Source organism: Physeter macrocephalus, chromosome 10 (assembly GCF_002837175.3).
Source record: "Physeter macrocephalus isolate SW-GA chromosome 10, ASM283717v5, whole genome shotgun sequence".
NCBI lineage: Eukaryota > Metazoa > Chordata > Mammalia > Artiodactyla > Physeteridae > Physeter > Physeter macrocephalus.
This window is the reverse complement of record NC_041223.1, coordinates 18,816,787-18,843,091: the sequence shown is the minus strand read 5'-3', so window position 1 is coordinate 18,843,091 and position 26,305 is coordinate 18,816,787. Positions and strand designations below refer to the sequence as shown.

General features: G+C 36.1%; 1 protein-coding gene and 1 long non-coding RNA gene across 4 annotated transcripts in view; one reads left to right on the top strand and one right to left on the bottom strand.

Annotated features, from left to right (window-relative positions):
- ADGB (androglobin) overlaps nucleotides 1-4,827 on the top strand; it is a 181,448-nt gene extending 176,621 nt beyond the window's left edge. For all 3 annotated transcript variants that reach the window (XM_055087445.1, XM_055087447.1, XM_055087446.1), the window contains 3 exons: nucleotides 2,472-2,562; nucleotides 3,259-3,442; nucleotides 4,339-4,827. In XM_055087445.1, the coding sequence (XP_054943420.1) occupies nucleotides 2,472-2,562; nucleotides 3,259-3,442; nucleotides 4,339-4,524 (461 nt within the window). In that variant the 3' untranslated portion in view covers nucleotides 4,525-4,827. The remainder of the gene's footprint in view (nucleotides 1-2,471; nucleotides 2,563-3,258; nucleotides 3,443-4,338) is intronic.
- The window catches only part of LOC129392459 (uncharacterized), a 333,703-nt gene that overhangs the window by 4,848 nt on the left and 302,550 nt on the right, over nucleotides 1-26,305 (bottom strand). The gene's annotated exons all lie outside the window — the stretch shown is intronic.

Sequence of the window (26,305 nt, the reverse complement as noted above, 5' to 3'; positions counted from 1 at the left end):
TGGAGAAGATTAAGAAACATTTCAAAATTCTGAGGGTGTACAACTAAATGAAAAATATTAAAAATAAAAACAAAAAAATAACTTAGTTGGATAAATTTCTTGTTACTTCTGTAACAACCACAAATTTAGTGATTTTTTAACACAAACTTCTCGCAGTTCTGGAGGGCAGAAATTCTAAAGTTAAGCTGTTGGCAGGGCAGCATTCCTCCTGGAGGCCCTTGGAGAGGATCGGTTTCCATTTTCAGCTTCTAGGGCCGTTGACTCTTTCTTTGGCTTACGGCTCCTTCCTTATATTCAAGGCCAGCAGCATAGCATCTTCAAATCCCTATCTCTATGTCTCTCTTTCCTTACCCCTCTCTCTCTTTCCTCTATGACCATCATCACTTCATCTCCTTCTTGGATTCTATCTTTTCTACCTTCCTCTCTTTTTCCTTACAAGGGTTTAGCCCAGCTGAATAATACAGCATTATCTTCCCATCTCGAGATCCTTAATTGCATCTGCAAAGTCCCTGTATGGTAGCATATTCATAGGCTTCAAAGGTTAGAACATGGATATCCTCGGAGGTCCATTAGTCTGTCTACCACAGTTAGCCTACCAACTATTGCATATTAACGTGGGGTTCCCTCATCAGCCCCAAGGTCTGTAGCGTGGTAGCCAGGAGAACCAGCAGTCTTGCTGCCAATGCTAAAAAGGATTTACCTGATTTGAAGCTCCATGGAAAAGTTCTATGGCCATGGATATTGTTGCAAGGAATAGTGAACTTGGTGGCAAACAACTGGAATAGCCAGCATCACAGCTGCTTGAGACTGTGATACTGGTCAGGAAAAGCAAAAAATAAGCCAAAAATTAAATAAAGAGATCTGTGTAACAAAGCAGATATAGTGACTTCAACCTTCAAGAACGTAGGATGTACACTTTAACCATACATCCATATCAGAAAGGAAGAAATAAAACTGTATTGTCAGACAAATTGATCCTGTATATTGAAAATCCTAAGAAATCATGGGAAAAGAACCAAGAATATCATCTAGAACTAACAAGTGAGTTTTGTGAGGTCACATGATAGAAGATTAATATATTTTTATTTCTACATTTCAATGAGCAATCAAAAAATGAAATTAAGAAGACAGTTTCATTCACAATAGCATCAATAATAAATATATGGAAATAAATTTAACAAAAGTGCAAGACGTGTATACTGAAAATTACAAAACATTTCTGAAGGAAATTTTGAAAGATCTAAATAAAGAGAGAGGCAGTCCATGCTTTGCAGCTAGAAGACTCAATATAGTAAGATATTAATTCTCCCTAAATTGATCTATAAATTCAGTGTATCTGAATTTAGATACTGAATTTAGATAGATCAAATTTATAGTGATCTATAAATTTCTATCAGAATCCTCGTAGACATTTTACAGAATTTGACAAGCTGATCCCAAAACTTATATGAAAATGCAAATACCCAGAATGACCAAAATAATTTTGATAAAGAACCAAGAGGAAGGATTTTACCTTCATGATTTCAGAATTTATTATGAAGCTAACAATAATCAAAACACTATGATTTGACAGTTTCTTAAAAAGTTAATTTTTTGATTCCTACTTGCATGAAATATCCAGGAAAGGCAAATCTACAGAGACAGAAAGCCTGGGGCTTATGGTGGGAATGCAGAGTGACTTTAAGAGGGCACAAAAGAATTTATTTGGATAACGGAAATGTTTTGAAACAGGATTTTGGTGCTGGTTGCACAGCTCTGTAAATTTACTAAAACATATTGAATTATACTTTTAAAATTGGTAAATTTTATGGTACGTAAATTACACTTCAATAATTTTTTAAAAAGAGAGATTAAATGGGCTGGAAAGGCTGAACGGTTAATATCTTAGTCTCTAAAATTTCTTTTTTAAAACTATTCTCGTGGGTTCTTGAGTCTGTGGGGTAAAAATCTCCTGATATTTGATTTTCAGCGTTCACCTATTATATATTGCCTACTCTACTGGACTAAAACTTTCTTGAAGATAGGATACTGTGTCTTAAAACATTTTTATATCCCACCCCCATAGTGCTTCGCATAGCTTTCACGGATAGACCAAGCTCTTTAAATATTAGTTTATTTAACTTGTTTATAATGAAATTTTGTAACAAAGTATGACCTTTTTAGGTCTCTGCTTTCATTTAACTGTAATTAGAGTAATTTTGTTACTCTTCTTAAAGAGCATATTTATCTTTTTCTATATTCATTTTGTCATCTCCTTCATTTCACTATAAGTATAGTTACACCAGCTAGAGGATAAACATAAAATATAATTATGTTTCAATAAAGTCATTAAACCACATTAAAATCATATTAAACAAGGCAAGTCCAAAATATTGTCAATTTAAACAAGATATACAATCGTTTAGTTGGTCATTGTCGATTATTTCTTGAAAGCCTAGGACTTTTTTTTTTTTTTTTTTTTTTTACAACAGGGCCTCGTTCACGATCCCCAACAATTTTGGAAATGTCTCCCCAACTTATTCGAAAAAAACTAGAAGGTGTAGACTTAAGTCAATATGTACGGTAAGTTTTAATAAACATGGTTAATGCAGACATCTGTGTTCATGGAATTTTGGATAGATTGTCAATAGGCAGTTGCTAAACAATAGAAAATTTGAAATTAAATGCTTAATATATTTTAAGTGTATTTGAATTTTTAGAAGTAGAGAATTTATATCTTAAATTTAGCAAATGTTTTATTAAATCAGTTATAAAAGCATTTAAATGTTTTCTGTAAAGATTTCATTTGTAGCCTGGTTAAGATGAGTTGAGCTGCAGAAAAATCCCCTCATACCTGCTGCTATTATTTACTTAGATTGAATTTTCTTAAGAACTAAACAATAGGATTAATAGAGGTAGTTAGTTACTCAAGCACATTTATCAATTTGAAAACATTTTCAAACCTACTTAGCTTCATAAATTAAAAAGAAAACACCTACAAAATATTCTCATAGCTTCGCACACCAATTCCACAAACACCTCTTCAAATAGTACATCTAATTTTGCTGGTATTTTCCTAAAATAATTTCCTAAAATATTAGTGACTTAATAAATGGAGCCTAGCTCATGTAAAAATAATGATTTATTCTTTCTGTTCCTGATATTTGATTTGATTCAGACCACCACCCTACTGATATGACTTTAAATTATTTGAGTGCTAAAGTTCATGCTAGAGTTCCCAAATGACTTATGTATCTCTTTTGATGTTTTTATATCAAGAAAAACAAATACTGATCCTCTGCTGCAAACGGATGAGCTGAATCAGCAGCAGGCAATGCAAAAGGCAGAGGAGGTCCATCAGTTTCGGCAGTATAGGACCAGACTCCTTAGCATTCGTGATATTGAGCAAGAAGAAAGGCTTAAAGTAAAGGATCAAGTTCTGGAGATGTACGGGGAGATGCGGGTGAGTCTAAAAGGGCATATACTTGGATCACAATTGACAAATTCTTCTGTAATATTAAAAAGGTGTCATAGAATCATATTGTAACCAGGTAGAAAGAAGTCTTGAAAACATTTAGTTCCCAACTTCTCAGAAAATTGGCAAATTAATTATACACATCTATTTTACTCACTCCCTAAAATCCCTCTAAAATACACTATTGGAAATTTATCCACAAAATGGCAAGAATGGAAGCAGAGACAACAGCAAAATATTTGTGAAGTCGGAAAGTAGCTGAAGGAAGATTGCATTAACAGACTTGAAGTAGCCAAATCCTAAGCTGGCAGCAGAAAAACTCTTTAAGAGTCAACCCAGTTTGCTACACAGAATGGCCCAAAGGCTCAGAAATCGGTGGCACCAGCCACGTTAAGAAGTGAAGGTGAAGTAAGTGAGAGGAAGAAAAAAGATACCACCTAAAGTTCTTCAAGTACAAATCAGACATATTTTGTCAGGGTTAGAATATGTATGGGGAACTAGTAATTTATTGAGCACAGTTACTGTGAGAGATACACCGGCTGCATATTTTATATAGATTATGTCTGAATTCATTTAAAGCAGATAGTTGCTTTATCAAAATCCCTGCTCATTTCTTTCTTCACCTTTATTTTTCTCCTACTGACTCTTTTATTTACCATTCTGTAAAATCTCATGTGCCCTTTGATATCTCATAAAGCTCATGCTTTATGCACTAAGAAACATTTGAGACCATAACCGAATTTTCATCTTTCTTCAATAATTTCCTACATGAGTCTGTTGGCCTGAGGAAAGGGAGTGCAGTTTTTTATGGAACCATAATAAGGCTCTATCAGTCGATCTTATTGGCTTGGGTTTTTTGTTTATTGTTTGTTCGTTTGGATTAGGACTCCTTAGATGAAGCCCGGCAGAAGATCTTCAATATCCGGGAAGAGTATAGAAACAAGTTACTGGAAGCTGAGCGCCATAGATTGGAGTCTCAGGCTGCGGAGGAAGCCGCGATCCGGCTAGAGCCAGAAAAGAAGGTCCCGGCTCCAGACACACAAAAAAAACAGAAAGGAAAGAAAAAGTGACCAGGAGATGCCCAATACTCCCTTTCCGCCAAAGAGGGAAAACCTACTTTTAATTATCTATAACTTTGCCTTTTGATGAAAATAAGGTATTAGGTCAATTGAAAATAGACCCACCTTAGAAGTAGTTTCTGTGTTTTGATGTTAACTTATTGGTTTTTCCCAGAGAGCTATGATTTGAGTATAAAATTTCAATAAAAATAGTCTCAAGGGGGCTTCCCTGGTGGCGCGGTGGTTGCGCGTCCGCCTGCCGATGCAGGGGAACCGGGTTCGCGCCCCGGTCTGGGAGGATCCCACGTGCCGCGGAGCGGCAAAATAGTCTCAAAATATTTGGAATGTAATAAAATGTATGTGTCTCACTCTGAATTGCTTCATTTTTAGTTAGTGCCAGATCAGGATCATAAGTGAACCAACAGGATTGCCTGTGAAAAATTCAACAATGAGAAAAATAGCTATTGCTCTTGCATCTCTAAAGACTTTAATATATTAAAAAAAATGTTTAAAAATCATTAAACAGGGTAGAGATGACGCTCGGTATGAGTTTAGATTCAAGCATGAAAAACACACTCAAATAAAAAACCTCCAAAAATAAATAAAACTTAAAAAAAAATTTTAATAAAAAGTATGCTTCAGACTTGTGCTTTTCTTTTTCAAAGCAGAATGCCAACAAACCCCCTTCATTGGGCAAGAACTTGTGTAGGTTAAGCACACACTCAAAGTGCTAGAAGTTAGAATCCTAAGGATGAGTCAGAGCAACCCAGGCATAGAGAATGTGATCACACACATCCTTTGTTATGTGTACCAGCATTGTATTTTTTGTAACATAGAGCATGTTCTTGTATGCTAGTTTAAAAAAAAAAATACAGTGAGTGCCTTAACTGAGACACATGGTAGGAAACTGCCCCCAAAGCACACTTCCGATTCATGACTTTCTCAGGTGAAGATTCCTATAGTATTTCTGAACCAGTCAAAGCTGTTCCACTTTGATAGATGATTTCACTTTTTTCATTTATTTAAATTCTTTATTATTAAAATTTTAATTCTTTATACATATGTATGTGTAAATCTACTTATTTAAATATGCAAACACATGCATTTTTCCTCTATTACTCTTTGCCTGAACTTCCTTCACAACCCTCTGATCTACCAGCCCCTCCCAAATAATCCATGGGAACAACCTAGTGTGGATGTTACCATACTTTTCACTTATCTCATGTCATTATACATCAATATTTATATTATATCATGGCTTGTTTTACAAATTGATATTTTATTATACATACTTCACTTTATTTTGATTTTTCTCACCATACAATATAAAATCTAGTCAAAAGTAATTTATTATTTTTTAACTGCTGTGCAACATTCCATAGTATAAATATACCATAATTTACCCAGCTAATTACTTTGGTTTTAGATTTTTACTATACAAGCTATCTACATGAAAATGTGTGTATACGTGTGTGTATCAGGATATTCAAGTACAGTTGACCCTCAAACAACACATGTTTGAACTGTGCAGGTCCACTTACACATGAATATTTTTCAATAAATATATTGGAAAAATTTTTTGGAGACTTGCAACAATTTGAAAAACTCACAGATGAACTGTGTAGTCTAGAAATATTTTAAAAATTAAGGAAGTCAGATATGTCATGAATGCATAAAATACATGTAGACACTAGTCTGTGTTATCATTTACTACCATGAAATGTCACAAATCCATTATAAAAAGTTAAAATTTATCAAAATAAACACTTGCAGATCATACCTGCTGCCTTTGGCAGTCAAGAGAAATATAAACAAACATAAAAAGGTAGTATTAAATCATAACTGAATAAAATTATCTGTAGTATTGGTTCAGCCAAAAAGTTCCTTCGGGTTTTTCTGGAAGATGTTACGAAAAACCCGAAGGAACTTTTTGGCCAACCCAGTATTTACTGTAATAATTTTGTAGCCACTTCCTGTTGCTTTTGCAGTGAGCTCAAGTGTTGTAAGCATCTGCTTAAAATGCCATGTGATGCTAATCATCTCCATGTGAGCAGTAGTCTCTCCAGTAAAATGCATATGGCAGTAAAAAACGATCTCTCATGGAATTTGAGTATTTTTCACTGCGTTCAGCGCAATACTGTAAACCTTGAATAACATCAGGGAACCCATACAAAGTGTCACTAGTGATGCTGAAAGTGCTACCAAGAAACAGACAAAAGTCCTGACGTTACAAGAAAAAGTTGAATTGCTTGATATGTACCATAGATTGGGATCTACAGCTGCAATTGCCCAACATTACAAGATAAATGAATCCAGAATAAGGACCACTGTAAAAAAAAAATGAAATTTATGAAGCCATTACTGCAGCTATGCCAGCAGGTGGGAAAACTTTGGAGTTTTTGAGAAATACCTTTTTATCTTGTATTGACAATGTAGCTTTTCTGTGGGTGCAGGATTGCTCTAAGAAAGGCATACCTATACACTCTAATATGATTCAAGAAAAAGCAAAATCATTATATGACAACTTAAAGCAAAAGGAAGGTGAAGGATCTAAAGCTGGAAATTTAATGCCAGCAAAGGATGGTTTGATAACTTTAGAAAGAGCTTTGACTTAACAAATGTCAAGATAACAGGAGAGCAGCTTCTCCTGACCTAGAGGCAGCAGACAAGTTCCCAAAAGCCATTAAATAAATGAACGGAAAGGATATCTGCCTGAACAGTTTTTAATGCAGACAAAAGTACCTATTCTAGGAAAAAAAAAATACCACAAAGGACATTTATTAGTAAGGAAGAGAAGCGAGCACCAGGCTTGAAAGCAGGAAGGGAAAGGCTAACGCTACTGTTCTGTGCAAATGCAGTTGGGTTTATCAGGACTGCCCTTATCTATAAAGCTGCTAACCCCCAAGCCTTGAAGCGAAAAGATAAACACCAGCTGCCAGTCGTGGTTGTATCACAAGAAGGCCTGAACACTGGAACCCCTTCTTCTGGATTGGTCAGTCAGGAAGTACCTTGCCAGCAAGTGACTGCATTTTAAAGTTCTTTTGATATTGGACAATGACCCTGGCCACCCAGAACCCCATGAGTTCTACATCGAAGGTGTTCAAGTGGTCTACTTGCCCCCAAACACAACAGCTCTAATGCAGCCTCTAGATCAAGGGGTCATAATGTAACAGAGGAAGAACAGAACTAACATCCTGTTGAAACTGCCTCCCTCATTCTTTAGCCTATATATTCTTTTACTTTAGTCCTGCATGTCAAGAGTTAAACATTAGAGAAACACTGCTTGTGCCCAAATAGCTCAGTAAGTTTCCCGAAGAAAGTTCCCATCCCGCGGTCCAGGGTTAGTTATGGCTATTACTTGTTGTCGATAAGGTTTCAACCTAGAAACCTTGCAAATAAGCAGAGATAAGAATGGTAAAGTAAAAATAACTGCTAACAACTTGAAGTTTCTGCAGGAGCCTTGGGATCCGGCCTACATGAGCAAGCAGAAGCACAAAGAAATGTCATGTTTCCCTTGAAGGCTAGGTGTCTCCAAAAAGTCTGCAATCTGCCTTTACCCTTTAATCGTGAGCCCTCCCATTTCCCCTTTTCCCTTAGCATAAAGAAAGCCTGGGCTTCCCTGGTGGCGCAGTGGTTGAGAATCTGCCTGCCAATGCAGGGGACACAGGTTGGAGCCCTGGTCTGGGAGGATCCCACATGCTGCGGAGCAGCTGGGCCCGTGAGCCACAACTACTGAGCCTGCGCGTCTGGAGCCCGTGCTCTGCAACAAGAGAGGCCGCGATAGTGAGAGGCCCGTGCACCGCAATGAAGAGTGGCCCCCGCTTGCCACAACTAGAGAAAGCCCTCGCACAGAAACGAAGGACCAACACAGCAAAAATAAATAAAATAAATTAATAAACTCCTACACCCAACATCTAAAATAAAAAAGAAGCCTGAATCTACTCCAAGTTAAGATGGTTCTTCAGGACATTATTCCACCACCTTCTCAGTTTACTGGCTTTCTGAATAAAGTATCTAGTCCTTGCCGCAGCACCTTGTCTCTCAACTTATTTGCCTGTCGTGATGTGAGCAGTACAAGCTTGGACTCGGTAACAATAAGGAACTTAAAGGCTTATGACACACAGGACTCTATGGAAAGGATTATTAATGCTATGGAAGAGAACTCCAATAGAGAGAACATCATGAAAGTCTGTAAAAATTACACCATTGAATATGCCATCGTTGTTATAGAAGAAAGCTGTGAAAGCCAGAAGGCCCAATACAATAAATTCCTACTGGAGAAAACTGTGTCCAGATGTTGTGCATGACTTCACAGGATTTACGACAGAGCCAGTCAAGGACATCATGAGAGAGATTATGAATATGTCAAAAAACTGCGGTGGGGTGGGGTGAAGCGTTTCAAGGTAAGGATCTCGGAGAAATTCAAAAGCTAACAGATACCACACCAGAGGAATTCACAGAAGACAACTTGGTGGAGATGAGTGCTTCCAAACCAGTGCCAGATGAGGAGGAAGAAGACACAGAAGAAGCAATGCCAGAAAACAGATTGACATTAGACAATCTGGCAGAAGGGCTCCAATTATTCAAGACTGCTTCTGACTTATTTTACAACATGGACCTTTCTATGATACTGGCACTGAAACTAAAGCAAATGGTAGAAGAAGGCTTGGAACCATACAGAAACTTTTAGGGAAATGAAAAAGCAAAAAAGTCAGACAGAAATTAGAATGTATTTCTGTAAAGTGAGACCTAATGTGCTTGCCCCTCCTCCTCCCCTTCCACCTCCTCCAGCTGTGCCACCTTTGAGACAGCAAGACCAACCCCTCCTCTTCCTCCTCAGCCTACTCAACGTGAAGATGATAAGGATGAAGACCTTTATGATGATCCACTTCCACTTAATGGATGGTATATAATCATCATGGCTTACAGTTAATAAACTTATCTGCTGTGTATGTGTGTGTCTTCATGTGAAAATCTAATAACTGTATGTCAAGCAGTGCATGAGATGCTTCTGTGTCATCATCATCATCATTGTCGCCTAAATATTCATCCTGTAGGACATCCTGTGAAAGATTTGCATTGAAGGGGAGAGCCTATGCTTACGTAGACATATGGTGAGTGATAGTTAATATAAAATTAATATGCGTTCGTTTTCTTACTGTTTTATAACTTTGCTTTCAAAGAATTATAGTACATTACTATACAGTATGCCTCTCTCGTAATTGAAGAAACTGCCTATCAGCCTATCATCACAGGTAAATGGCTTTTAAAAAACTGTAACAGTATTTCCAATACTGTATTACGAATATGACTATAATACTGTATGTCACAAAAATTTTATGTCGATTCATCCATGAGTGTATAGGCTAAGCTGCCATGAAGCACTTATATTAATTACATTAGGCTACCATAAAGCAATCATATTGCTGCTGCTTTATTATCAATGCATGAATTGCTATACCCGTAAATAAATATAAATTTTTTTCACATTATCTTTTCATTTTTGATGTCGTGTTAGTAATTAGTATAACATCTACAGTGTTTTGTATCATATAGACAATACTGATGTATTAGGTACTGACAGACGATTCACCTTGTAAACACACGATGTAAATTTACATTATCAATAAATACAGTACTGTAAATGTACTTTCTCTTCCTTATGATTTTCTTAATAACATTTTCTTTTATCTAGTTTATTGTAAGAATACAGTATATAATATATATAACATACAAAATATGTGTTAGTCAACTGTTTATGTTGTCGATAAGGCTTCTAGTCGACCATAAGCTATTAGTAGTTAAGTTTTGGGGGGAGTCAAAAGTTAGACTTGATTTTCGACTGCATGGGGGTTGTTGGCGTCCCTAACCTCCACTTTATTCAGCTGTAGTAATTGGTATTTTAAATTCTCTTCAAGTTAGATGAAATTCAGCTGCAAGCATATCTTGTCCTTATAATTAAATTATGTATCTTTAATCATCAATCACTTCTGTCAAATCTTTTTTATTGCTGTCATCATTTGTTTGATTTTTAAATTTTTTTTACCTTTTTATTCTCTACTTTTCTTGTTATACTTTTTAACTTATTGCTTTTCTGAGCTTTTCTATTTTTCTATTTCTGATTTTTAAAAGCTCTAAAATTTAAAAAATTTTTACTATACAACATTTTTCTTCTGATTAATACACACTTCTCTGGTATGTTCTTATTTTCTATCTGAATGTTATTTGCTTCACTTTCATCTCATTACCTTTAATAACTAATATAGAGTTAGACAGATTTTACTCACTATTTTTTTAAGCTTCTTATGGTGGTCTTTATTTTTCTTTTCAAACAACTTCACTGCTCTGTCTCATTACAACTATACATGTCCACTATAAAAAAAAAACTTAAAGCATAGCAAGTATAAAAGAAGAGAGAAAAAAATCATATGAAATCCTGCCACTCAGATAAACTACTGACATTCTGATGATCATCTTCCTAGATATACTTGTGTGCATACATACACACGGACATGTCCAGTTTTATACAAATTAAACCATACTATACATGTTTTTTAAGAGTCATGTTGAAAGTTCTTTAACATTTTATGCCAACTAGAAAATTTTTTTAAATATATCAAACTATTTTCCTTCCTTCCTCATGTTTAACAGCTTACTGAGGTATAATTGACATAAACTGCACATACTTAAAGAGCACAAGTTTTAATAGGTTTTGATGTAATAATAAACATATCCATCATTCACAAAACCTTTCTTCCTTTTTGTTATGCTTCCCTTTTGCTCATCCCTGCAACCACTGTTCTTTCTGGTACGATAGATTAGTTTGCATTTTCTAGTTTTTTATATAAGTAGAATCATACTACAGGTACCCTTTTTGTCTGGCTTCTTTCACTTAGCATAATTATTTTGAAATTTATCCACGTTGTTTTATGTACCTATTAGTTCATTTCCTTTTATTGTTCGGTAGTATCCTATTATATACTTATAAAATGATTTGTTTAATCCATTCACCTATTGATGGACATTTTAGGCTGTTTCAGTTTTTGGCAATTACAAATGAAGCCATTATAAACATTCGTGCTTAAATCTTTGTATGCACATAAGCTTGTATTTTTCTTGGTGAATACTCAGAGTGGAATGACTGGGTCATGCTGTAGGCATATGATTATTTTCTTTAACTTTTTACCTGTATTCCAAAGCAGTGGGATCATTTTATATTCCCAAAAGTTTCAGTTCTCCCACATGCCCACCAACACTTGGTATGGTCAATCTTTTTCATTTTCGCTATCTAACAGGTTTGTAGTGGTATCTCTTATGGTTTTAATTTATATTTCTCTAGTGACTAATGACATTGAGCATCTTTTCATGTGCTTATTTTCCATTCACATAACTCTTCTGGTGATGTGTCTGATCAAATATCTTGCTTATTTTTCATCAACCTGTTTGTTTTCTTATTATTGAGTTTTTAAGAGTCTGTATATGTTCAGGATACAAGCCCTTTGTTGGATACATGATCTGCAAATATTTTCTCCCAGTCTACGGCTTGTCCTTTTATTCTTCTGATAGAATAAATAAAAACTTTTTAATTTTGATGAAGCCCAATTATCAACTTTTTATGGATTATGCCTCTGTGTCATACCTAAGGAATATTTGTCTCATCCAAGGTCATAAATATTTTCTCTTGTGTTTTCTTCTAGAACTTTCATACTTCAAGTTTTATATTAAGGTATATGATCCACTTTGAGTTAATCTTTACATATGGTTAAGGTAAAATTGCATTTGGTTAAGGCCTAAAGTTAATATGTAAACATGAACTTACGTTGGATAGTAAAATTAAAGGTGGTTTTCCTTGTTTCGATGTTTTTCTTTTAGAATATTATAATGCTAACTTTTTAATGAACATACCATTATAAAAAGGAAATACTATGGGGTCAAGATGTGTTCCTAAGCTGCGCCCTAAACCTAATCCACTGAAATGCTGACTTGATAAATGCAGCTGAGACAGTAGGGACATCAGCTGCCTCTCAGAGAGAGTGAGTTAGATAACCTGAAACGTATGTGGAAACAGTGACATACTGTCTTATTGGTGGAAGACAGTTCTCCACGGGTTTCCCATATTTCTGAATATATTGTGATCAGAGGAAATAAACCACGTTTGTTCTAGACTTTTTTTTTTTTTTTTTTTAATAACAACAGGAATTTACTTCTCAGTTCTGAAGTCTGGGAAGTCCGAGTTTAAGGTGCTAGCAGATTTGGTTTCTGGTGAGGGCCTGCTTTCTGGTTCACAGACAGCTGTCTTCTTGCTGTGTCTGCACTTGGTGAAAGGGACCTAGATTATCTTTTTAAGGATGTTTGTACTGAGAGCAGCCCTGGGAAATAGAGAATATTTCCCTTCAGAGGAGAGAAGGTTTGTTTGCTTTCCAGCAAAATAATGTTTCCCTCTGGCACAGAGGTTTGGCAGATTTGCTTGTATCCCATTATAAAATATGGGTGTTGGATTTCCTGAATTTGGGATTCCTCAGCTGTGACACAAACCCACCAAGTGCACAGCACATATCTGGGCCTTCTGCCGCCCCCATGGAACTTGGGGGCCAGGGTAACGGACATGAGTTTGAAGCTCATCGGCTTGCCATGCCATGAGTAGCAAAGTCTTTTGTGCCTGACCCAAGAGTCTTGTATATTCTTCTAGGCCACCTTGTTAATTTTCAAGTAGCGTAAAGTCTCAGGCCCTTCACAGCTCTTGACACTTACCTCTACTCTTTAGGCTTGAATACAGATCCCCTAAGAGCGTATCTGAGTCAGTTTACTGTCAGTGATGCTATCCCACTATTTTTAAAAAGATTTGTTTTTATGAACTATTAGGAGAACTTTCCTATGTATGATGGATAGTAGAGAATAACTTTCCCAACTTTATGGATAGAGGACTCCCTCCCCTACTGTAATCATCAACTATGGCCTTTTATCTAGCTATAATGCTCTATCTCAGAGATAAGCTTGGCTTATGAAGGTTTTTTGTTTTGATTTGGGTTGTTTTTTGCCACTACACCTCTGTTGCCTAACTCTCTGTAAACCTTGGTTTTCAAGGTAGAACTCTCATGTTTAGACATTTTATTTTGCTGCTACAGTACTCTGGTCCCCCACCATTGTGCACTGTAGATGGGGAAGTAAATTGGGGCAGCCACTATGGAAAACATTGTGGAGGTTCTGCAAAAAATTAAAAATTGAACTACCACATGACCCAGTAATTCCACTTCTAGGTATATATCCAAAAAAAAAAAAAAAGACAAAATCACAATCTCAAAGAGATATTTGTACCCCCTTGTTCATTGCAGCATTATTCATAATATCCAAGATATGGAAACAACCTAAGTGTCCATCAACAGATGGATAGATAAATAAAGGACAGATAGATAGATAAAAGAACATTTAAAGAACATAAAAAATATATATACATACGTATATTTCAGCCATTAAAAAAAGGAAATTCTGCCATTTGTGAAAACATGAACCTAGAGGACATTATGGTAATTGAAATAAGCCAGACATAGTAAGACAAATACTGTATAATCTTACTTATATGTGGAATCTAAAACAGTCAAACTCGTAGAATCAGAAATTAAAGCTGTGGTTACCAGGGGCTGGGAGGTAGAGGAAATGGGGAGGTGTTGATCAAAAGGATATGAACTTTTAATTATAAGATGAATATGTTCTGGGGAATCTAATGTACAGCATGGTGACTACAGTTAATAATACTGTATTTTATACCTGAAATTTACTAAGAGAGTAGACCTTAAGTGTTTTCACCACACACCAAAAAAAAGGTAACCATGTGAGGTGATGGATACATTAATTAAGTTGACTGTAGTTATCATTTCACTATATGTGTACATATATATAATCATCAAAAGGACAGAGAGGGGCTTCCCTGGTGGCGCAGTGGTTGAGAATCCGCCTGCCGATGCAGGGGACACGGGTTCGCGCCCTGGTATGGGAGGATCCCACATGCCGCGGAGCGGCTGGGCCCGTGAGCCATGGCCGCTGAGCCTGCGCGTCTGGAGCCTGTGCTCCGCAATGCGAGAGGCCACAACAGTGAGAGGCCCGCATACTGCAAAAAAAAAAAAAAAAAAAAAAAGGACAGAGAGATAAAAGTACACTACTGTAATGTTCTTACATAATATTTGAATGAAGGCTCCAACAAGTTCACAAAGTACATTGTTAACTTTAAAACTTTAAGCAAAAAATAAAACAAAGGAAATAAGTTATTATTGAAATGAAATAATAAAAATAATTCAATTAACCCAAAAGTAGGTTAGGAAAGAGAGAGAAAGTAACAAAGAAAAACTGGTAAGAACAGAAAATAGATAACAAGATGGTAGATTCAACAAAGTATTTCTACTAAATAAAAAATAAATATAGAGTACAATCTTTAAAATAAAGGAAAAAATCTAAATATTTTGTAATAAGGTACTATGAATATTGATGTATAAATTCTTGGAGTGACTACACTAGAAATAAGTGGTACGTGAAACACTAGTTACCTATACGTGAAGTCACTGAAAATGCAACATGTACAACTTCAGACTGATATACAGGTGGTTTGTAATTGTCACTCAAATATTTGGAATGAGGTTGCCATTGGTGATACATTTTCCTAAACAGTGAACAACCCTTTTCAGAGATAACAGTGTTTAATCTGCCCTTACTGTACACAATGGTTGCATTCCTGAAATATTCAGTGAACTTTAAACCGTGCAAGAGACACTTTGGTTTTATATATCTTACAAAGTTAGGTTCTTGGTTCACCAACTTGCTTTTAGACTACATGAATGTTGGGCCATTCAAATCATTTATAGGAGGAAAGATAATTCTTTGTTCCGTGTAACTTTAAAAAATTGAGGGATGTCTAACATAGTTTGGTTTCAACCAATAAATAGCAGTAGTTCTCTCCTATTATTGGGACAACCTGAAATGCCCCCCACCATATATTTCCTAAATATTCTCTAAAGGTGGCATTTTCCCCACTCAGATCATCCTCATGTAGAAAAATAGTAAAGATTGCTGGGACGATGAAGATAGTAATGTCTGTGGATCACAGTTAACAAATAACTCTCTTAGAATACATAGCCATATAAATATTCTCCATAGTGTTGAGTTAACCAGGGTAGATCTATAAAGCATATCATCGTTCCTACGATCCTTAGGCTGTTGTCTTTGACAAACTATATGGCTTACCATTCAGTTTCTTTCTCCTTTGTTTCTTACCATCTACCTATTTACAACACCCCCAAGTAATTCAAGGTCAACCCCTCTTTTCTCAGAAGCCCTTGTAAAAGCAGAGACAACAGTTTTCCTCTTCTGCAGTCACAGGCCTGCCTCTGAGTCAATAGTAATAATCCCCAGGGTGCAATTCCGGTGATAATGAAACATCATTATCAGAGCAATATAATTCCTCAGTGTCTCCAACACCTCCTCTGAAGAATAGCAATGGGGCTTTTCCATTTGCAAAATCAAAGCATCCATTAAAGTACTTTTTGAAATGTAACCAGGAACAGTCTTCATTTAAGGGAAAATGGGAAAATAGAGGGAGAAGTGGCAAGAAGAGCCACACAGTAATGGACTTCACCCCAGAGAAGAAACACTGTGCTGCCACCCTCGACCCCTGGCCTGGGTCATATCCCAGGTGGGATTATTTATACCATATTAATTAAAATTTTCAGTGACCTTCACAGAACAGTTCTGAAATTAACATTATGAAAGAACTTTGTTTCAAGCTGTTGTTACAACATTTTTTGTCTAATCAATTATAAAACAGATTTTATTCACCCTAATTTAGATAAAATAGTTTCCAACCACAGGTGTGTTTTCGTGTAAGAGCTTCATTACATACTGAAGGCTTTGCAAGTGCTTGGAACTTCAGGCTGAACATCCCTGTTTTTGGTATGAGCAGAGATGGAGGTATCACCACACAGTACGATTTGTCTTTGAAATGAACCTATATAACAAATCACTCTACTATATATATATATATATATATATAGAGAGAGAGAGAGAGAGAGAGAGAGAGAGAGAGAGAGAGAATGGTATATATATACATATATATATATTCAACCTATAACTTTATTTTTTATTTTATTTTTTTTTTTTTTTGCGGTACGCGGGCCTCTCACTGTTGTGGCCTCTCCCGTTGCGGAGCACAGGCTCCGGACGCACAGGCAAAGTGGCCATGGCTCGCGAGCCTAGCCGCTCCATGGCATGTGGGATCTTCCCGGACCGGGGCACGAACCCGTGTCCCCTGCATCGGCAGGCGGATTCTCAACCACTGCGCCACCAGGGAAGCCCCAACCTATAACTTTAGACAATTCTAACTTTATTCAAATAAGGCCAACACTTCTAATACATTATGTAATTATAAAAATTCACTAATCTGTAAATCACTTCCCCATCTAGTATATAATGTTTATCAAACTGTTGATTCAGAATCACCAATTCAGATAGCATATGGATGTCTCTTTCATTCCACTGTAGGTGGCTGATATATTTTGACAGATACAAAGAAAACTCATAAAAAATGACGTTTGCTTTAGTGGAAACTATTCCAAATTAATATGTTACATAGTAAAGACTTATCAGTTAATATATAAATGGTTATATAATATAAATCATGATTATAGCTCATGGGTGAAATTGGGCTAAGTTGGTTATCATCTTTATAACATTTTATGATTTTGAGAAAAAATTTACAGGCTGTTTTCACCAAGAATATTAAACTTGTACAAATGGCCAAAATTATATTAGATACAACCTCATCAATGACTATTCCATTTATTAATAACATAATACAAAATTGTTCATATGTGTTTTTTTCTCACGGACCTTTGAGGTTTTCATGTATTTCTCCACAAACTCAGCCAATTTTTAACTCAGTTGCTTCTGAAGTAGCATGTGCCCAAAGTCTGCATATTCTACAATAAGATGTGTGGAAAACAACCTTTGGCAAATAATATAAAAGGTTGTATAAGGACCTTCATTTCCACACAAATCATTTGAAGTCATTAAACTTTAAAAGTTACACTCTATGAAAACAGTTTTTAGAATAGTCAATTTGAATTCAAAAGATGCTTTTTTCCAATTTATAATTCATACAGACTCCTTATATTTACTCTTCCTTTTTCATTTATCAACATTTTAGTCATCTCTGTATCCATAAAGACAAAGAAGAAGAAAGCAGGAGAAAATCCAAAGAGTTTCATATATGGTTTACCGATATGATTTTAAAATTTCCTGAAGGGAAGTGAAAGTTCCTTATGAGAAGTTCATATATCATCTGCACATCTTAATAACCCTGGACCTTCAGTACCAAGAATACTTCAAACTTGGCTGATAAGCTTTATTTCTTCAGCTGTGTCATTATTGTTTAACTAGTTTGTCACATTAGGATCATTTATAATACTTTATATAAAGACTTTTTCTCTGTTATCTAATGGTTTACAGTCTCCTTGAGTGCCAGAACTACATAATAATTGTTATATATTAAGCATCTTAATTATCCACAGATTATATAGCACAAAACTGTACAGAGTAGGCTCTCAGTAGATTATAGTTGAATAAATTTATATTATTTGAGCTATTAGGCTGATGTTAAAATGGGCCTATATCAATGCTTATGATCATTTTCAAAAATGTATCAGATTGGCCTTCAAGTGAAAATATTGAAAAATACAGTTTACAGAGCTTTAAAAAAGATTTACACCCTTAAGAGACTGTGATAACACCAGATGGCAGGTTGTCAACAATGGAATTTTGCAATATTCACAGAAGACATGTATCATAGGCTAGTTGAGACAGCTTCGTTCTCCAAATAGGATCTTAAATTATACACCACTAAAGCAACCAGGGAGCTCATATTCATGCATTTAAAATGAGAATGTTCCAAACTTACAACAGCAAATATCTTTTACTGATGTCTTTGTCTAGAAGAGCATCCCTTTATTTGATTTTTGCCCCTTTCCCCCATGCAACTCCAATATACAAGTATATGCAAGTGTGGATCAGAGAATAAATAATGAATGAAAATGGAAGAACAGGAGACACACCCATCACTGCTTCATAGCAATTCTGAAATCCCTCAGGGTAGACATTGTGAAGGCCCCACCAAGCAGTGGGAAAGATCCTTGATCAGGTCTGATTTTGCACCCTAGGAAGACTTTGCTATTCAGTTGATCTCCATGGTCCCTGGTTCCATAGAATTTCTTCTTGTCTATTATACTCTTTGGCCATAACTGAAGTGGCTGTTTGAAAGTATGTCCTTCTTGGAAGCTGACCAGTGTTTGTATCCTGGTTCCTCAAAATTCCTATGGATATTTTGTATGTAGATATAAATTAATAAGAATAGAATAATTGTGGCCATAATAAAAATAGCAAAGGCAGTTAAAATAAGGGATTGCAATAGTTTCCATTCCTATCTTCCTAGGAGTCTCTGGATCCTACAATGTACATTTCATTTCTTGTTTCTGCCTGCCCTGAATGCCCTCTACTGGTGTTTTTTTGTTTGTTTTTTGTTCTGTGTGTGTGTGTGTGTGTGTGTGTGTGTGTTTTAGCAGCAACAAAGGAGCTAAAGCGGAGTCATGAGCATCTCAAAGGGACTGTCCATTATATTAGTATCTGCTACCTCACTTTCTGTCTTTTCTGCTCTGGGTTTTTCTTCAAATCTGTGAGTTATTCAAATATCTCCCCAATGACATTTTTTCTTAAGATAACCAGAGTTTGTTTCTGTTATATATAACCAAAAGAACCATAACTCATACACTCAAAGCTCACTTTGGGTTCTACTCCCTGAAATAGTTGGATTCTGAAATTTAGAAGAGACACTTTAGAAGTTTTTAAAAAACAATGACCTACATTCCAGAGCAAGCATTCTTAACCTGGGGGGTTTTAGGTGATCCCTGAGCCTCCTGCAATTATATATGTTGTCTTTTGATGAAATCTATAGCTTTCATCATATTATTAAAGAAGTCTATAACCCATAAAATTCTAACAACTACTGCTCTAAAAATTTATTTCAGTTTTCAATTAGCATAAGGGATAGTAAAATAGTTAAATATTTTATTTTACTGCAAATTATTTTTTTCTTTGAAGAACAGCTTAATACCTAGTCAACTTGGAGACATTTATTTCAAAATAAAGCTATTCAACATTAGAATATATCTGCAATAGTTATCATGAAATTTACTTCTCTGGAGGTTATTAAATCTAGTGTAAGTTGTTTAGTTTAAATTTGTCCTCCTTAAAAAGATTGAGTTGGACATCTTGTGAATTTTTAACCCTTTCTAACCCTTTATTTTTAAGATTCTGTATTTTGAAAAAAAAAAAAAGAATGGCATCTAAATACAAAATACTGTATGGTGTCAGAGCTCTGGGCCAGCTGTTATTAAAGAAGGAAGTAAGGGCAAAGAGATTTAACTGTAAGATGTTCAGTTGAGAAGTAGAAGTGGAGACTCTTTCTGCAGTAGAACTATCACATGGGAGGGTAAAGAACTGGGGTGTGTACAGATTCATTGGCAGGAGCTAATACATTCATCCAAATTTTGCACTTGAAAATGTCAACATGATTTTTTTTTTCAGCAAACATCTCTTTATTTTCATAAAAGCATTAAACAGATTCAAAAACAATGAGAAGAAAAATAAGAGGGTTTCAATTAGAGAGAAAAACAGAGTGCTGATTCAAATACACAGCTTGGTGGGCTTTGGCGTTATTGCAAATCTGGTGGGATAATTAATTGGAAGGTGTTTCATCCCCAGGCAGCTCTCAGTAGAACTCAGCATCTATCTCAGTGTGCACAGCAGTCTTGTTCCACTAGCTAAGGACAGCACATGAAGAAAACTGCATGTGATTTACACTGCCAAGGGAATTTGGAAGATCAGTATACTTATTCAAATTGGAATTTAGCTCAGACTCTATTTTTGTCAAAGGAAAAAAAGAAAAGAAAACAAGTTTAAGCATTTTAATAAAGCACAAGAACACTGGTTCATTGGGGATATGGCTCAAGTTTTCCAGGCTCTGAAATTTACATTTCATTCTGCATAAAGGTTCAAGTGGTGCTCTTGATATACCAGTATCTTTTTTATTTAAATAAGCAGTTGCTTATCTAGTTGGGTTTTTAAAAAAATATCTATTTGATAGAACCTGGCTTACAGTCTTGCCCTTGCTCTTCCCCACTAAGCAGACCTCTAAAATCTGGAAAGGATGCCAGAGACAACCAAGGAGATAACTAGAGTGTCGTAAGAGGGTGAACTGGTTTTGGACGCCAAGGGGTGGAAGAAGAGCACAGAAGCAAGGCTATCTTCCTTCTCCCCACACAACAAGGAAGATTACCCAGACCCATTGTTTTCTGATCACCAAACTAGCAAAAGAAGGCAATCAAGGTAGGTTCATTTTCTCCCAGTTAGAATGGGAACCCTTCTGACAACATCAGGTAAGCTGACACCACAGACAAGAATGATCAAATGGGAGCCCCACCACAAACAAGCAGCTAGAGAAAGCATTATACTCCTTGCCAGGCCTGTAACTCCCCTTTTTCAGTGAGATACTGAGGCAGGCCAAGGGATCTGACAGGAGGAACTCAGCTAGCTGGTACCTGGTTGAGGAAGCATCTTTGCTCCCAGGGACCCAAGATTCTCTAGGGCATAATCCCTAGGGTAGCTGAAACTATATTGACAAAGGAGGAATTACTCTACCCAATATTAAGGCTAACTATCGAGCTATTATAATCAAAACAATGTAATATTGGTAGCATGATAGACAGTAGATCAATGGAATGGAATAGAGAACCCAGAAATAGACCCACACAAGTATGCTTAACTAATTTTTGACCAAGATGCAAAACGCTTTCAATGGACGAAAGATAGCCTTACAACAAACGGTGCCAGAGCAACTGCACATCCATAGGCAACCAGAAGGAGGAGGAGAAGGAGAAGGAGAAGAGGAAAAAGACAAGAAGAAAAAAGAAAAGAAAAAGATAAAAGAACCTCAGCCTAAAACTCTCGCCTCAAACAAAATTTAACTCAAAATGGATAACAGATTTAAATTGGAAACATAAAGCTATAAAACTGTTAGAAAAAACATAAAATAAAATCCTTGGGATCTTTGGCAAAGAATTCTTATATCTGACATCAAAATCACAATCCATAAAAGGGAAAAACTGGTAAATTGGGCCTCATCACAATTAAAGACTTTCTCCTCCAAGCATCATATGAAGAGATGAAAAGTCAAACTATACACTGGGAGAAAATATCTGCAAACCACATATCTGACAAAGAACTAGTATTTAAAGTATGTAAATAAGTCTCAAAACTCAACAGTAGAAATTAGAAAATGGGCAAATGACATGAAGAGATATCACCGAAGAGGACAAAGAGATAGCAAATAAACACAACAAAAGTTGTTCAACATCATTAACGATCAGGGAAATGCAAATTAAAACCACAATAAGATATCACTTCATAGTTTCAGAATGGTTAAAATAAAAAATATTGACAACACCAAATGCTGGTGAGGATAAGAAGAAACTAGATCACTCATGTATTGCTGGTGGTAATATAAAATGGTACAGCCACTTTGGCAAACAATTTGGCCGTTCCTCGAAAAAACTAAGCATACAACTGTCATATAATCCAGCAACTGAACTCTTGGGCACTTATCTCAGGAAATGAAAACTTATATTCACCCAAAAACTTACATGAATGTTCACAGTAGCTTTACTCACAATAGCCAAAAATTGGAGTCAGACCGAATGTACTTCAACAGGTGAATGATTAAACAAATAAATGCTGCTAGACATACACCTTGGTTATATTATTCAGGAATAAAAAGGAACAAATAACACACAACAACTTGGATAAATTTCCAAAGAATGATATTGAGTGAAAAAAGACAATCCCCAAAAGTTACATACTGTATGATTCCATTTATATAACATTGTAGGAATGACATTTTAGAAATGGAGGACAAATTCATGGTTGCCAGGATTTGGAGAGGGGAGCTTGGTTTCATTTTAAAATGGCAACACCAGGTACCCTTATGGTGTTGAAAGTGCCTAGCATCCTGGCTGTGGTAGTGGAAACACAGATCTACACAGAAGATAAAATTGTATAGAACTAAATACACACACGGAGAGTTGAGTACACGTAAAACTATAGAAATCTGAATAAGGTCAGTGGATTGTATGAGGGTCAATATCCTAAATGGGACATTATATTACAGCAGAAGACTATGTCCTTGAGGGCTTTGGGGTTTGGGGTTTGTTTAGAGTGGTCCTGACTAGCTCTGATCTTCTTGCTTCATTTCTGTGTATGAACAGGGCTGACAGGCACCAGGCTGACACCAGTAGTGTGTGCCGCTCTCACAAGCAGTGAGCAGTGCATTGCCCAAGCACGAGCCTGATACCTGGGGTGGTGATGATGATACAAGATGATCATGATAAGGAACCACCTGAAATGGCGAGATTTGCTTACAGGCTATTTTCAGTCCACATACCTATGTTCCAAACTCCAAGGATTTGAAAGGAATCCTCAGTTATTTGAAATCAGTGTATTAATCCTAGCTTTCCAAGGGGAAGTGAAATTGCTTCACTAGTGTTCCTTTCCAAGTGACTTTTCCCATCTGTTGTACTTTAATTTGGCTGGAATTTCATGTGTTAAAACACACAGTGGAGACAAGTCAATTATGAGATAACTTGATGCCACATTTAAAGCTCTGTTGAAGTGTGAAATGATTCCCAAGCCTCAGATACAAGGCTGAATAATACAGCACCCAGAATAACTGCTAATCCGTGAGGACCTAAAACTAAGGAAGGCTAAGGGGAAGAAAGTTTGATGTTGCAAACTGATTTACTTCAATTCCCAACAAAATTAAACTTCCTTATGTAAATTTTCTAATGAATGAAACGGGGGGAAAAAGCTACATCTTTATAAATCTGCAGTGATTCCAAGTCTTTCCCTCAGCTCTCTCAATACTCTTCCCCTTTTAATTTTCACCTTCCATCCATCCTCCTCCTCACAATTGCTTGGGGACAAGTATTTGATTATATTTTAAGGGAAAGAAGACTTCTTTGCTCTTCGAGTACTTCATACATAGACCACACTCTACCAAAGGATGTTGTCACTGAGTAGATACTCGAAGTCTAGTATTATTTTGCTTTCCCTTAACCCTCAAAGTTTGCTATGACATTTCCAGGAGCTTCCCAGCTTCCCCCAGTACCAATCTTCAGTGTCCCCAAAGGCAGGTAGGTGGAAACCATGGACTCAGGGTTTCTACACTAAAGTGTTCTCATTACCAAGTCTCTTCTCCCTCAAAAATGAAAACAGAAAGCAACAAGACAGAAGCAAGAATTAATAAATAGTATTTACACCTTATGTGAAAACAATATCTATTCCATTTGTTATTTAAAATTATAGTGCTCCAAATGTATAGGTGAAATAGGTAAAGATTATAAAATTTTTTTTTTAATTATCGTACTCAAAATGAAAAAACATGCTTTATTTAGGAGTCCAAGACTGGAGAAGCATCTCTATCAGGCAGTAGCAGCAGGGTGGAAATGTAACCAGTACTAGACCCAGGAATCCAGAGTTGGTTCCTATAAACATTCAAATTTATTCAAATTTATACATTTATGCAAATTTGTCAGGAAAGAACAGTCATATGTGGTATAGGAAAACCAATTCCAAAAGTTCAGCACACCTTATAGATTTATTTTAATTTTTTTTAAAAGAGTTAATACGTGTTCATTTTTAAATAAATTTGAACAATACAGATATATGTATATCTGTATACATATATACAGCTGCAATGTGTAGTTTATCTACTATGTCTGACAATTAATTTCTTTATTTAATTATAACCTCCCTGTGAAGTAGAATAATTATCATCCTGGATATTCAGGTTTAAAAAGAACAGTAAGGCTAAGGAGGAGGAGATTATGTTACCAAAAGTTTTACAGTAAATTATAAAGCAGGGATGTGATCTTTTGCATCGTGTCTCAGGATCTTAAAACTAGTAACTAGTATGCGACACAAGCCCAGACATAATCATAATTCATAGTGTCATTCCTGATCATTTTTGCCAAAAGGAGGTCATAACTTATAAAGTATTCAGCAACTTACTTTTTTTCACTCACCAATCATAGAAAACCTTGCACATCATTATGCATAAACGTCTTTAATACATTCATTCCTTGCTTAACAACTTTTATCTATAACTGAAACTGTGCCACTAAGTGTAAAGTCATTAAATTGAAAAGAAAAATAGAGTTGCCATATGATCTAGCAATCCCATTCCTGGGCTAATACCCAGACAAAACTCTAATTCGAAAAGATACATGCACTCCTATGTTCATAGCAGCACTATTCACAATAGCCAAGACATGGAAATAACCTAAATGTCCATTGACAGATGAATGGATAAAGAGATGTGGTACATATATATATAATGGAATATTACTCAGCCATTTAATGAAATAACACCATTTGCAGCAAGATGGATGGAACTAGAGATTATCATACTAAGTGAAGTAAGTCAGAAAGAGAAAGACAAATACCATATGATATCACTTACATGTGGAATCTACGACACAAATGAACATATCTACGAAAACAAAAACAGACTTACAGATATAGAGAACAGACTTGTGGTTGCCAAGGGGGAAGGGGGTGGGGAGGAAAGGAATGGGAGGCTGGGATTAGCAGATGCAAACTATTATATATAGTATGGATAAACAACAAGGTCCTACTGTATAGCACAGGGGAACTATATTCAATATCCTGTGATAAACCATAATGGAAAAGAATATGAAAAGAATATAATATATATGTGTATAACTGTCGCTTTGCTGTACAGCAGAAATTAAACACAATACCGTAAATCAACTATACTTCAATAAAAGTTTTTTTAAAAATTCAAAAGAAATATGTATACTAATTTTAATGAGAAAAATTACAATTCCTTTCAACCTAACCTAAGATACCAAAACTATTTTCACAGAGAAAAATAGATTAATTGACAATAAAACCAAGTTTATATTAGCAATAAAAAACAGTGAGAGGAAACAAAAGCAGTTTTTCATAAATGAAGAAAAGGTAATAATGTCATGAAGGTTTAGTGTACTCGGTGAGAAGGAACAGATAGTGAACAGTGAGGCAGAAGAGAGGTGCAAGGAAGGCAGTCTAAGGAAGACAGAAAGGTTACGTAATCAACTTTCAGCCAGGCATTCCATATCGTATGTTAAGTAAACTACCTTAAAGGACTGCAGAATCTTTATTTCCCTCTTCCTCCTCAGTCCTCTTTTATCACACCTATCCTTTGCTCCATGATTAAAGTTTTCTCACTTTTCCTTCTATAACATTTACTTTGTCAATTTTTGAGCCATTTGGGCGCTCGTGGTTAACTTTTAATTCAAAGTAGCCTTGAAAGTAAAGGCTAAACACGAGAGTAGGTCAAAACATTTGGAAATAGGAATGCATGTGCATAAAAGCCAAAGTCATAGAAGTTGCTACTCTTTTATCCCTCTTGCTCTGTGTGCCTACAGAAAGGAAGATGTCCCGGGATCAGACAAATCTGACAACAATTCAGATGTGTCCTGCGGGGCTTCCCTGGTGGCGCAGTGGTTGAGGGTCCGCCTGCCGATGCAGGGGACACGAGTTTGTGCCCCGGTCCGGGAGGATCCCACATGCCGCGGAGCGGCTGGGCCCGTGAGCCATGGCCGCTGAGCCTGTGCGTCCGGAGCCTGTGCTCCGCAACGGG